The 14,801-nt window shown below is 34.1% G+C and overlaps 1 protein-coding gene across 8 annotated transcripts in view; it reads right to left on the reverse strand.

Moving 5' to 3' along the window:
* Positions 1 to 14,801, reverse strand: part of HERC4 (HECT and RLD domain containing E3 ubiquitin protein ligase 4) — a 127,117-nt gene that overhangs the window by 41,550 nt on the left and 70,766 nt on the right. For 6 of the 8 annotated variants that reach the window (XM_055590894.1, XM_055590857.1, XM_055590865.1 and 3 more), the window contains 6 exons: positions 8,352 to 8,428; positions 7,975 to 8,099; positions 7,370 to 7,429; positions 7,131 to 7,242; positions 6,185 to 6,374; positions 4,548 to 4,720 (listed from right to left, as the gene is read on the reverse strand). In XM_055590894.1, coding sequence (XP_055446869.1) covers positions 4,548 to 4,720; positions 6,185 to 6,374; positions 7,131 to 7,242; positions 7,370 to 7,429; positions 7,975 to 8,099; positions 8,352 to 8,428 — 737 coding nt within the window. The remainder of the gene's footprint in view (positions 1 to 4,547; positions 4,721 to 6,184; positions 6,375 to 7,130; positions 7,243 to 7,369; positions 7,430 to 7,974; positions 8,100 to 8,351; positions 8,429 to 14,801) is intronic. The other 2 variants (XM_055590889.1, XM_055590878.1) reach the window with 1 other exon arrangement.

A 14,801-nucleotide genomic window follows, 5' to 3' on the forward strand; every position in this document is an offset into this window, starting at 1 on the left:
AAGGTGAAAATTCAACTGAATTTCTCCACACGAGCAACAAAACTAAATTTCTCCATACTACTAACAATCAAAAATAATTTTAATTATCATTTACAATAGCATAAAAAACATTAAAAATAGAGTCGAGCAGTTATAACAGAAACCACAGTTCACAAAGTAGAAAACATTACTATCTAAACTTCCACAGAAAAGTTTACAACTCTTGCCTTACAGCTTAACTCTTTCTGCTACTAAAAGAGAAAATAAACCCAGCAATTATACACAAAAATTCATTGGCTTTTCCTTCTCCAATATTTATGTGGTGGTGATGTTGTTTAATCACTAAGTTGTGTCCAACTCTTTTGTGATCCCATGGACTGTAGTCTGCCAGACTCCTCCATCCATGGGATTTCCCAGATAAGAATACTAGAGTGGGCTGCCATTTCCTTCTCCAGGGGATCTTCCAGACGCATTGTCTCCTGCAAATCTTTACTACTGAGCCACCTAGGTAGCCCAATATTCATCTGCAGAAACTACTAAATACATACCTTAACTATTACATTGGACTCTTTAAAAATTTAATGATATTTGTTGAAAATGATCCACATCCTACTGACCTCTGATGTATTTTTCTTTATCTGAAATATTTATTTTAAAAGGTAAACTGCAATTTCCCTCACCAGTAGCAACCAGTGTTTACAGCTTTTATATCATGTAGATATGACATGTTTTTGATAAGAAATGCTATGTTAGAATGTGTGTGTATATTTCCCCTCAGTTGTGTCTTTCTCTTTGCAACTCACTCAACTGTAGCCTGCCAGGCTCCTCTGTCCATGGAATTTTCCAGGCAAAAATACTGCAGTGGGTTGCCACTTCCTACTCCAGGGATCTAACCCATGTCTCGTGTGTCTCCTGCTTTGGCGGGTGGATTCTATAACCACTGAGCTGCCTCAGAAGACCGTCAAGTTAGAATAAAAACTAACAATTTAGAAATCAGGTTTCATTCAGGAACAAATTTCAGTCAAACTTAAGACTTGGGGGGAAATGATGGTTAACAGTTAATTCAGTCACAATGATTTAATAACTAAAGACAAAATCAGTTGTTAAGTCTTTTAAAAATAGAGAAATATTTAGGCACTGAATATAAAACCAATCCAAAAGACCTGTATACAGATTTACATATAAAGTCCACAGTTTTTACAAATATAAATAAAAATACATTTGTATGGAAGGTAAAATTGACAAGACATTATTTTCTTCAGGAAGTCTTCTGTAATTCTTTTGAGTTATGTGCCCTCCTACGTGTTTCACAGCACCCTTCCTTTTGCTTGATCTAGCACTTACCATGCTATATCAAAAACAATTATTTATTTGTATTATACAACTGTTCTACATTTATAATCTTAACAAGGGAAGAAATCACATCTTTTCCTTATAACTGCATCACTAATGTTTATAACTGCACCATAATAAGCACACAGTAGGCACTCAGTAAATGTTTGTAAAATGAATTCAAAAAATTACATGACAGAAGTTCAAAACCTACACACTCAATACTGCTGTCTAAAATGTAAAAAACAGAAACTAAATATGTGTGATCATAACTCTTCATATATTAATTACAATTTAGTACTCTCATTTATAAACCTGAGTTCAGAGGTGGTATATGGTATGTAAACACATGCCTTATTTGTTTGGGTTTAAGGATTCCTTGAAAAAAAATTTTTTTTGATAATCACTGACTTAGAGGGTTAGCATGATATGCAGCACTTAGGCTAATCAGACCAAGTAAGTCTTTTCTTTTGGCATATTAGTGTCTCTATAATGTACTGTGTGAAAACTCAGAAACTACCCAATTTCTTGCCAGCAAATTCATTTATCACATTCATTCCTGACAGCAGGTACCAAAATTATCTTTCTTGTGATGCCATTTGGAGCACTGGGAGTGATTTCTAATTCAAAAGCTTTCCAAAGGACATGACATAAGGGAGGAACAAGTCATTTATATATCCTGAAAAGATCAGGAGAAATACAGACCAGTTCTACAGTTCTTAATCCTGTTCCAGATTTGGTCAGGAAGAAAATCCTTTTAGGAAACCTCTCCTAATTCTTAACTATGGAGCAGAGAGAACAAATATATACAGCTGTCAGACATAAGGTGTCTTCTAAAACACAAATCTCTGATAAGCAATTTAGGTTCCACTACAGATGAAAATAAATCATCCCTGACAATTATCTATGACAGGTTAGGACCAAGTAAAGTTTTCTCCAAAGTAAGAGGTAAAAGAAAGGTAAGTGATTGCCCTAAGAACTCTCACTAAGAGATGCCTAAGAAACTGATACCATTACTACCCTACTTTTGAGTATGTAACAATTTCAAACAGGTACTCAAGTTCCTCATGATCAAATAAATTGAGTTAAAAGCTGCAGTTTCCCATTCAAATGGTGGTGGTAACAAAATCTCTGCCTTATGAATGTATAGTATTTGTATATATATTCCATAATCTAAACAACACATCAATCCTGGGAAACCAGCAGGCCATTATTTCAATCCTTATTTTATTGATAACTATCTGCAAATGCAATAAAGAGAAAGAAGACTTGTTCAAAATCACATTGATAAGAAGCAGCATAGAGGGAATTAGAATTAGTCTTTTTAACAATTCAATGCTATCTACAATTATGGAAGTATAAGCCTCCAGACTGAGGCATAAAACAAAACCAAATCCCCTTCTAAGTGAGTTATATTACCATATCTACTGATATAGAAGTACACTAGAAACATCAGGGACTTTAGAAGTAGATTTGTATTTCAATTCTGCTACTTACTGGTTTATGACCTTTGATACTCAGATTAAGGGGCAAGATATAACTATAAAAAGTTAAATGAGGAATTCATGTAAAGTGCTCACATGAATTAATGTACAAGGGAGGTTTTTAATCTTGGCTACCTCATGTAACTTCATATAACTTTTTGAACTTATTTTCCTTTCCCTTTCAGCTAGCAATAATTTAGGATCCTAGTTCCAGCATGGCTCCGTCAAAAAGCTCTCTGGACACGGAACCCCATAGGGTTCTCTTCAATAGAGATTGAGGCTTCTGAGCTATGCACATAAGTTACTAGCTGAAGTCCTGTCTGTAATTATGAAAGACAATTTCATAATTTCCTTTCCTTTTCACTTGTGGAAATTCCAATTTCCTTTCCCTTTCACTTGTGGAAAAAGACAGCTAAGGAAAAAAACAAATTTTTAAGAGGTAATAAAGATAACCAGACAAGGAAGAGGGGAAGTGAATAATTAATTACTTGGGAAAAAGGTCCTGCTGACAAAGGATGGTTCACTGAAATAGTAGGAAAAGAGAGTCCAGAGGAAGGAAAGAATCTAATCACTCACTTAAATCCTAGGCAAAAGGCATACAGAAAAGTAGAGACGCATATCATGAAGACAGAAGATCTTAACAGCAGTTTACTGCAGAATCCAGTTTACCCTAAAGTGCTGCAAGAAAGCCTTGGACTGGGGAAGGCAAACATAATAATAACTTATTTCCCCCTAAGAAAAAAAATGGCTATCATAGCCTCAGCTATAGTAAGAGAAATGACTTGTTTTTCAGAATAGCTTGGAAATACTAAATACAAAAGAAAAAAAGTTCAAGAAGTAGTAGAGAAAGGACCACTAAATGAACCAGGAACTTCATTAAAAGAATAAAAAGGGAAAAAAAATCGTCCGTATGGGCTCTTTCTTACAGAGAACGCAAGGCTTGTTTCCTTGACCCTTTATCACTAACCGTAATAGCAAGCAAGAAGGGTCTGAAAACACAAGAAGCTGTTAAGGGGAGGAAACTAAAGGTTCACATGAGTTTTTCAGTCATTCTAGAGGCTAGAAACATATGTTCCTCCCTTAGGTCATGTCTTCCAAGATAGTATCTTAATATCAAATGGCAGAACAGAGATATACCAGCTGTCAGGGATGTCTCAAAACCATCTTTAATGTAACAGCTGAGACTCTACGTCTTTGAACTGCTATAACTTTGAACTGCTACAAGTGTAAAGGGTACTATGTCTTCCACTGGGAAGACGGGCAGGAAAGAACAATAGGCAAATTAATGAATTATATATGGTTCCAATTTCAATTAGTCATCTGTTTCAAATGTTCTACTTTGATTGAAGTCATTAGTAGCCAATAGCAAAAAGAACATGAGTCTTAAATGTTCACAATCATAAGTAGGATGAAATCTCTTTCGTATTATGTCCACCCATAAATAACAAGTGTATTATTTAAATAACAAATCATGTTCTTCAGAAAATACATAAGGAGACTTTAATTCATTAGTATGCTATTGTTCTGCCCAACTATAGACAAGTTATTCATAAATGCCTAACAAAGTCAAGTAAGACCAAAGCTCTAAAGTATATATTCTTTCTTTGAAAGGAAAATTTAGATAACTTCTCCAAATTCCTATAATATCTTTTATGCCAATCTAATTCTGTAATATAGTCATGTTAAAATAAACATCAACAATCTGTTAGTGGCAATGGGGGAAGAGGAAAATAAATGAACTACTGGACATACCCTATGTAATATTTCTAAAACCTTTAATGCAGTATGAAGAAAACTGTTGAAAATTCTTCTCTCAGAAGGGGGAATGCCGATCTTGTAGAGTTTCAAAAGATGTACCACAACCTCCTTAAAAAGTTCTACAATCTTGAGGAATAGCGGAGGTTCAAGTACTGACCACCAGTTTTCTGTTATTAAAGGGTGAACACACAAATAAAATAAAATTTAAAAAGTCACAATTTTCAAAATCATACTGATTTTTCCTAAAGCAGTGGCTCTTAACCCTTTGAAAATCTCAAGAAGATACATGTAATATGATATTTTATGTAACATTTCTAGGGTTGATAGACACTACTCCACATTCAAGTTAAAGAATACGGTTCTAAAAGCTCTCAAAAGCAAAAATAAAGTAAAAAAGGTCTACTGAATTTACATTCTTGGTTTGCTAAGCTGTATTAAAAACTTAACCACTATCCCTCGTATTAAACCAGGTGTTTCAAAGTGCTTCATAAATTAGTTTAATTTTTAAAAACACTAAAAACTGTATTGCTCCGATATTTATAGATCTCTCCAACTTTTACCTTTCAACTTAAAGTTGAAATGTGAAGCACCACCTGAATGCAAGGTACTCCTAAATATCAAACACAGAAACTGAATAATGTAAAGTATACCGTGTCTGTCGTTCCCCATGTTCACTATTTATAGCTATTAACTACAAATATGACAGTCTTGTGCAGGAGACAGAAAGGAACAGGAAAACTTCTGACAACATGGCAACAATACACTTGTGAGTCCCTGCTTCACTCTTCTAACCATTCACTGGCTCATTCCCTCAGATTCCAGGATTCTACCCACTGCTTGTTGCTTCCTCTGCTCACTCTCAGCCTAAAACTTCTTGTACTGATTTTATTACTCTTATGTATCTCAGACTGACATATCTAACAAATACTAAATTAGGAAGGAGGAAAGCACTGCTACTAAATGTAGCAGGTAAACTACAACAGCCAACAGATAGAGATGAAATCTATACAATTAGAAAAATCAAAGCGAGAAAAGTTTATGCCAAAAACCCAGAGGAATAAGATCAAATGAAGAGTGGAATCTCACATAGAGAGACATCAGAAAATCAGCAAACAAGGCAAAGGGCTAATAAAGTTCAAGGGGGGTTTAATACCCAGGTTTGTTCAGTTTTAACTGTTCCCTTTCCTTTACTCTTTAACAATAAGATCACTCTGGAGTGAATCACTCTGGAAGTTTCTGTTCAGTCGCTCAGTCATGTCTGACTCTTTGCAACCCCATGGTCTGTAGCCCACCAGGCTCCTCTGTCCATGGGGTTCTCCAGGCAAGAATACTGGAGTGGGTTGCCATTTAGAGAAATATGAAAAACAGGTTTTATGTTTCCTGATATTGTCTCCACTGTTGTGTTTGATTAAAATTTTAATATTTAACATGCTTTGCCTCCAAAACTCTAACAACTAGCATCAGATGACTAGCAAAAAGTAATGAATTGAAAAACAGGTTTACCTTTCCCTGAGACAATGTCAAAATAACTCAGCACAGCAAAATTTCAAACAGCAAAAAAGTAAGAACCTAACGAGCATTTTCATTTAAAGAAAAAAGGTTACAAAAGAAAAAAGTATTAAAATTCTTACCAAGTACTTTCAGCGGTGCCTTTTCTAAGCTCACAAGAGCTGTACCAAAGGGAATTGCTATTGTGGTGAAATTGTTGGAATCGCTCATCAGGGGACATTCTGGTAGAGTAAGATAAAATCTCAATGCTTCAACATCAGGTAAGGAGCTAGTCAGTTTAGGAATAAGATTCTTTTCCAAGCTAGCTGCCACCTACATTTTGACAAAAAGTAAAATCTACTTCATTTAAAATGAATGCATATTCAAAAAAAACAGAAAAAGAAAATCTTATACCACAGGAAACATTAAATGGTGAAGGGGGAAAAAAAAAAAGAAACCATCTTATGATGCATCAATGAATGTACTCTGGAGCACAATGAAAATTAATGCCTATGCAATATAAGAGAATCTTTTTCTTTTAATTAATTATTTTAATTGGAGGCTAATTACTTTACAATATTTTGGTGATTTTTACCATACACTGACATGAATCAGCCACGGGTGTACATGTGTCCCCTCATCCTGAACCCTCCTCCCATCCCTCTGGTTGTCCCAGTGCACTGGCTTTGACAGTCCTGTTTCATGCATTGACCTTGGACTTGTCATCTATTTCACATATGGTAATATACATGTTTCAATGCTATTTGTAATAGAATCTTAAACATCTTATGTACAAATCTCAATTTAAACTCTCTGCATCAACAGCTATGTAGACTTAACCAACATGGTAATGTTAAATAATTAAGGGTCTGCTCTGAACATCTGGAAAGATTTACAGACGTCTGACAGCTAAATTACAAACAGTTTAAAATAATACCTGATTTAAATTCTTACATTAGTTTATACAAAGACATCATAATAAAGTATAAGAAACTATAAAGTTAATTAGGCAACAAAGCTTTAGAATAACATGGAATAAAAAACTCAACAGGGAACATAATACAAATACAAAATACTTTAAAAACAAACCTGCTGAGATATCTGAGGATGATCAGGTTGTATAAGTTTGTGGAATAAAAGTCTAGCAGCATTCATGTCAACCCCTGAAAATCTAGTGCCCGTTCTATAGTGATCATCATTGCTATTGTTAAAAAAAGAGAGAGGGAAAAAAATGATAAAATAAACTTTAAATTCATTTCATTTATTTAATGACATTATTTAATAAAATAAATTCAAAAAATTCAGTGTAACAAAGAACTGTCACTTACCTAACAGCTAAAAAACTTCCATTTAGACAACCAGATGAAGAAAATGTTCCATCAATTTCACTAAAAAGAAATTTAAAAATCTCCAAATCACAAAATGAGAAATCTGTTTACCTTCATTTTTTAATAAAAATTAAAGTTAAAACAGCTGATCAGCTATAATCCCTCATCCCAAATACCTACACCACCTTCAACAACAACAACGACAAAAATTTAAAGTACTAAACAAGTCCATCTGCACACAAAATTTTCAAGAAGGAAGTAATACTCAATTCTTCCAGGAACAGATGTTAAAGAAAGTGACCAGTATAAAGCCAGAAGGAACTTTTTTGCAAACCCAATCTCTAAAGTGGCTATATGTAATATTTTAAGAACTGCATATTCTTATATGTATATTTTTATATATTTAAAATATATAACAATTTTAAATGAGATCTCCTAAAATATCCACTATTATAGAAATTCCAGACATTTAAACTTCTGTATATAAACCATTCAGTAAATGATATTTAATGAAATATTTATTTAAATAAAAACTTCTAAGTACACGTTCCTCTACCATGGAGTTGAGAGATTTTGTCTTTGTGTAGATAAAACTTTTTTCTTACTTGGCTATCTCTACAGGAAATCTTCCAGAGGGGTAGCTGAGCCATTTTTGAATTAGAGCTTCATTCACAGTCCAGATCTGCTTCGAAGGATCAGGATATCTAAAGTCATCTGGTGGCCCACAGTTCTAAAGTTTAAAATAAGTAGATCAGTTTGAGGGAAGAGGATTGTATACAAAGCATTCTGCATCTGGAAGATAATCTCTACTAAACACCTGAAAACAAAACTCGAAAAACAAACTGAAAACAAAAACTTGTCAAATAGATCTGAAAATATTTGTAGACTTGAAGAAAAAAATTAAGGCCATACTTTGTAACATATAAAGAATACTAATATGAAATTATCTGAGCTTATTAATTATTCATATGATTTTTATTACCTGGGGATTAGAATAATGTGAAAAGCTTTGATCTCCACCTGAGAAAATTCTTTTCACGCAGAAATATTCTTCAGAATCTGTAATAAAAATAAAATATTTAAAAATTCAAGATTTATATATATTTTTTTTTATAGCATCAAATATGCTACTGGACTTTCTCTTAATCTCTAACTTAATGAGACCTCCCAATCCTGGTTTCAATGACACAAAATGACTCAGAATGTTGACCAACCAAGTTAATGGAACATTAAATGATCCCACAAGCACATCCAGCATTTGCTAAGCTTTTTGGTTGCTTTTTTTTTTACCTGTTTCTAAGTTTTGTTTTTGTTTGTTTTTTCAATTGGAGGATAAATTGCTTTACAATGTTTTATTGGTTTCTGTTGTACAGTCTTCTTTTTGATCTGCATGTCAAACAATGACATTTTTTAATCTTGATCTTTATTATCTCAATATATTTTAAACTGATGACGTTGTAAAAACTGAATCAAAGGTATAAAAGATAGCTCAGAAGAAAATAAAAAGTAAGAATATTCATTTTGGGGAATTCCCTGGTGTGGTCAGGACTCAGCATTCTCACTGCTGTGGCCCAGAGTTCAATCCCTGGTTGGGTAACTAAGATCCTGCAAGCTATGTGGGACATGGCCAAAAAAAAAAAGGAACATTCATTTTAAAAAGAATGAAAACAAACAAGAAACGAGTATCAGTGTATGTTAAATCTTGAGTAATGCAAAATTCTTTTCTCTCTCAACAAAGCTATACAAAAGTAAAGTGACACACACAGCTCTGTATTAGAAACTATCAATAACATCCAAATCAGGTCCAAAAATATAAATATTAATAAACAAATTTAGTAGAAATAAAAGAAACAATAAAGTCCCTTTTCAAAAAGACATTCAAAGCCTCTTTCTCTTCTTTATCTCAAAATGGAAAAACTATCTATAATATTAACAAAAATACCACTAGACTAGTATTTATAAGCATCACACACCAAAACACTATAGCACCACAATGTGTGTAACTTAAGGCTTTGTTGCTGTTGTTTGGTCTCTAAGTCATGTCCAACTCTTAGGCAACCCTATGGATCGCAGACCACCAGGCTCCTCTTTCCATAGGATTTCCCAGACAAGAATACTGGAGTGGGTTGCCATTTCCTCCTCCAGGGGAATCTCCCCAACCCAGGGATCGAACCCACGTTTCCTGGTCTCCTACACTTGCAGGTGGGTTCTTTACCATTGAACCACCAGGGAAGCCCAACTTAAGTCTAATTATTTCCAAACATAATCCATTTCTGTGTTCCTACTCCTGACCCTCCACTCTTCAGCTGACTAGACTAATTCTTCACCTGTATTATTTGTGACCATCACTGCTACAGAATTGTAAATTCTTAAGGAAGGGATCATATCTGGATCATTCCCTACTATTAACCACAATGTTTTATTTGTAAAAACACTGAGTAAATGTTTAATATATAAAAATTACCTAGCTTAGAAAATACCAATAATAAGAGCTTCAGAGATCAGAACATTAATAACCAAATTTTCCACAACAAGAATGTTCTACGGCCAAACATTTTAAAGAACAGATTAAAAGGGTAAATTTAAAATATTAAATAAACCAATTATTCAACTTAAAATCTTTCTCTACATCATCTTCACAAGTCCACATGAAGTCATGTACTTTCTTCAAAACACTGAGCAGGATGTTATTCATTTGTTTCTAAAAGGTGATTCTGCCCTCTTTAAATAATCATCAAGTAAATGGATAAACTACAGTACATGAATAGGTTTCTGGGGGCTGTGAATAGGTCACCAAAAATTATTTTCCTTAATTTTCTTTTTAATTACAACTCTAAAAATGTCTGTGGAACCTAGTCATTTGTCCTACGCAGCTTCCTGCAGATTGGATTCTGGTGATTATATCCTTGAGGAGTCTCCTAGTATTTTCCTCAGTCTTCCGTATATTTCTGTAAATTAGTAGTTGGATCTAGAGAGGATTTCATTAGATTAATTACTCAATTATTTTGACAAAATTATTACATGGTACTGGACAGGGCTATTCTTCATCAGGAAGCACATAATGTATGGTTGTGTTCCTTTTTGTGATGTTAGTAACCACTGACACCCACAGACCATTAATTCATTGTGGGCTGAAAAATGATACACTAATATTACTTCCTCATCTTATGGCTGGACCATTAGTGTCCCCTTATCCACCACATTGCCCTGTAATAGGAAAGATTAATGCTTGTTTTTTCCACTTATTTACTATTGCTTGGCTTTTTGAATTTGCATTTCTCTTTGATTATAATTTTTACATGTTTCTTAGTAACCTGGATTTCCTCACTGGGAATTTCCATTAACTACCTGTATCTATTACACGCCTAAATATTTGTCCTACTTACTAGGTATCTTACTATTTTTCACACCAATATGTACGAGTACTTTGGCAACTACCTCAGGTTTTATCTGTTACAAACATTTTTCCTAAATAATTATTTGATTTCAACTCATATTTCTTTTTCCATTAAATTAAATGTATTTGTTTTATTCTTTATGACGTGTTTCATTGCCATAATGCTAAAAAAGGTTTTTCCCATCCTCAAATTACAGAATTATCTTAAGAACTTTTTTATATTTAACTTTAATCCATCTATAATTTCCTTTAGAATATATTGCTAGTTTAGGATCTAAACTGACATTTTGCTACCAATTCTCATGTGTTGAGTAATTCTTACCCCTTCTCCACATACTTATTAGTGATGCCCTGTTTTAAAGTTATGAAGAGATACTATACCTCTTCTACCTATAACATACAACCCTCAACAACTTTGGCACTCCTCTCCACCCCAAGTGTTCTCTAAGCCTTTCTCATAACTTTCACTTCATAAGGTCCTTCCTATAACTCCAAGAGCAACTGCCAATCAACTGCAGTTTGAACCTGGAACAAAACCTATATACAGTGCCAATACATGGATCCTCCTCTCCCTCCCCACGATATCCCTTAAACTATAATAATCTGAATGTCTGTTTTACCAATAATCTGATTTAACTGTTACAGTTTTATATATACATTGTCATATCTAGGAGGGCTAGTTCACCTTCTCCTTACTCTCTACAAAATACACTGTCAGGAAAAACTGAGAAGACTTTGAAATAGGCTCTCCTGAACTCCCTTCCCCATTTACTGAGTCTTGTTTAGGGCCCCTTTCAGAAACATAGCTACCTAAAAGGTGTCTCTGAGCTATTTACAATTCTGGAAAGCATACTATTTAGGAGCAATACTGACAGAGATACAACTATCTATGTGCCTTTGATTTACAAGGAAAAGTAGTTTTGGATGATCTCTGAATCCCTTTGCACTCTTAGGACTTATTCAGAATCCCAAAGGGCTTAAAAGCACTAATATATACCATGCCAGAATTGAAAATTAAGAGATTTAAAAAATACTCATTGATTTATTTGAAACTGAACAAGAACAAAAGCACTGCATATTAACACAGATAACATTTTAGTACTAATATGAAAGTCATTTTAACCTCACGGACCCTCTGAGACAATACCACTTGCCCTTGAAAAACTATCAGCTTGTCCACAACATGGAAGAGCATAACTGAAGACACAGCATGCTAAGTGAATTTCATCTGCCTCAGTTTATACTTGACTGTGAAAAAGGTTTTCAATATGTTAAAATCTTAGCAAAGTCCACTTCAATTTTAAGGGTGTGCTCCCGTGTCTTCACCTATATGTTGTTCTTTACTTTTGTGTAATCTGCCAAAGCGCAAAAATTCTGCATCTTACTAGAAAAACTTTCTATACTACGTATCAATTTTATTGCCTTTCATTATTTAAGGGGAAAAAAAGAATCAAGACTCCTCACTTATGAATAAGCTAAAGATCTTTTCAATCACATTACCATTTACATTTATTTTGAAATGTTTTAATCTCAGTTCAGTAAAACAGGTAACCAGGTATTATTTCTCAAGCATCAAAGGTTACATCTTTTAATAAAGTGTTCCAATCTTCTCTCACAACTTTTTTGATTTCTGTCTTCCTGTTATGGGCTGAACTGTGTCCCCTGCTCAAATTCATATGTTGAAGCTGTAAGCCCCAGTACCTCAGAATATGGCTGCATTCGGAGACAGGGCCTTTAGAAAGGTGATTAAAGAAAAATGAGACTGTTAGGAAGGTGTCCTAACCCAACATTCCTGCTGCCTTTATAAGAACAAGAAGAAAACACCAGCAAAATACATACACACAAACACACAATCATACAGTAAGAAGGTAGCCGTTTGCAAGCCAAGGAGAGAGGCTTCAGAAGAAACCACACCTGCTGACAGGGTAATCGTAGACTTCTAGCTTCCAAAACTGAGAAAATCAATTTCTGCTGTTTAAGCCACCCAGTCTGTGGTATTTTGGCAGTCTTAGCAAACTAACACACTTCACCAAATCAGATCCTAAACATAGAAAAACAGAACTTCCAGATACTTTATATGTGTTAGTGAAAATTCCTTTGAGATTTCCCAGAGAGGCTATAGAGAATCACAGAGATCTGCCATTTCAACATATAAGAAGAGATGCTAGAAATAATTACACTGATTTGATGTGTTACTATTGTTAAGAGTTGCATGGGAAGAGCTGTCAAATCAGAAGGTTAAATTTATATGGTAAATGTAAATATAAAATGTTTACTTCTCTAAACTAATAAAAATATTTCAAAATGCAAGTATTATAAGTTTTTCTAATTTACATGGTAAACATAATATACAAATTTCATAAATTAATAAATTGCAAAAAGTGTTTGTTTTATGAGAAGTCCATAGAGATTCAGTAATGTCATTGCTTTGGGGAAACAGTATTCAAAACTCATGAATAGTTTTGTCAAGTTTTCCTGTATTTATGAAAGTTTCAGTGGTAAGTGGCATCAGTTCTAACTTCAGTTATTACCGAACTTTCATTTTCATTTACATCTATCATCTTCTAGGCCAGTGATTTTCAAGTGGGGTTCTACAAAAATATAGATGTCTAAACTTGACCCCTGATTTACTGACTCTCTTTACTTGATCCTTTTGGGGTTATTTCTGGCATTAGGTCTCAGGCTTATCATGTTGTAACTCAAGGCTTTCTTCATCTATAAAAAGTCATATTTATTCATCTTTAAAAATCAGATGTAACAATCACTGACTTCTTTGTAAACAGGCTTAATCATCATCATTAGAAACATTCTTGTTTAAAAACCTTTTTGGAATACAGGCATAACTCACTTTACTGTGCTTTACAGATATTGTGGCATTTACAAATTAATGATTTTTATTATCAGACAATGGTTAGCATTTTGTAGTAATAAAATATTTTGAATTAAGATATGTATATTTTTTAAAGAAATAATGCTACAGTACATTTAATAGACTACAGGATAATGTAAACATAACTTTTATATGTACCAAGCAACCAAAATATTTATCTGACTCACTTAATAGAGGTGTTCTGGAATCAAACAGCAGTATCTCCAAAATATGCCTGTAATGTGCTCTGTTTGTCACAGATACAAATTTCTCTGTTAAATTTATTCTTATTATGGACTCTCATCATATCCTTCCACTTGACAATTACCAGTAATAAATAAGCGACAGTTATTCTAAGCCACTGTCATCTACTGAATAGCTTTTGTTTTACTCTTACGCTTGTCTGAAAGCTTTTCTATAAGCTACAGGCCAGAGTTTGTACTATCGACAAATAAGGATAGTCTCAGAGTCCTGTGAAAAGGACTGTATCTGGTATTTTAAATCATTTATATGCCAAGTAGACACTTGGGCACAGGTTTCTGAGGAGACAGGCTTAGAGAACTTTCAGAAGGCACCAGTGGACTACAGTAAGATTTCTCATATATTCTTTTTAAGCTGATAAGCCATTTTATGAAACTGACAATCCAAGATCTATAATGTTTAACTTCGTTTTAATTTTCTGTTTTCTGGATCTCCCTTACAGGGAGTCATTTCTCCTTCTTCTAAAGTAATCTAATTCACATCAATTTTGTAAACTCTGCTTTGGTAGGCTGAAATGAAATGTTAAAAAAACAGTTTCTCTTCTCACTTCAGCTTGCCAGTATTTCCAAGAAAGGAGCTTATATCCTCACCTAGTGCCCTGATTTTTGCAGCAGCCATCTAGCGAACACCTCTAGATCACCCAACTCTGGGGGTCCGGTGGGGCTTATGGCTTGCGGGTCCCACAAGACTATAATCAATGGAGAAAGACTTCTTAACTGACTACCACCCCAGGGCACAACAAGAAGCAACAGACGGAGGTCCAATATTTCTATAAAAAAGGTGTATTAGTTTACCTAATAGAGCTTTGGGCTAGGAGGAAGGCTTCTAATTAAATCCATATCTAAAGGCCTACTGTAATCTTCTCAGAGATCTCAGAAGGAGAGCCCTATCTGTATGCTGTCCTT

This window comes from Bubalus kerabau, chromosome 1 (assembly GCF_029407905.1).
Source record: "Bubalus kerabau isolate K-KA32 ecotype Philippines breed swamp buffalo chromosome 1, PCC_UOA_SB_1v2, whole genome shotgun sequence".
NCBI lineage: Eukaryota > Metazoa > Chordata > Mammalia > Artiodactyla > Bovidae > Bubalus > Bubalus kerabau.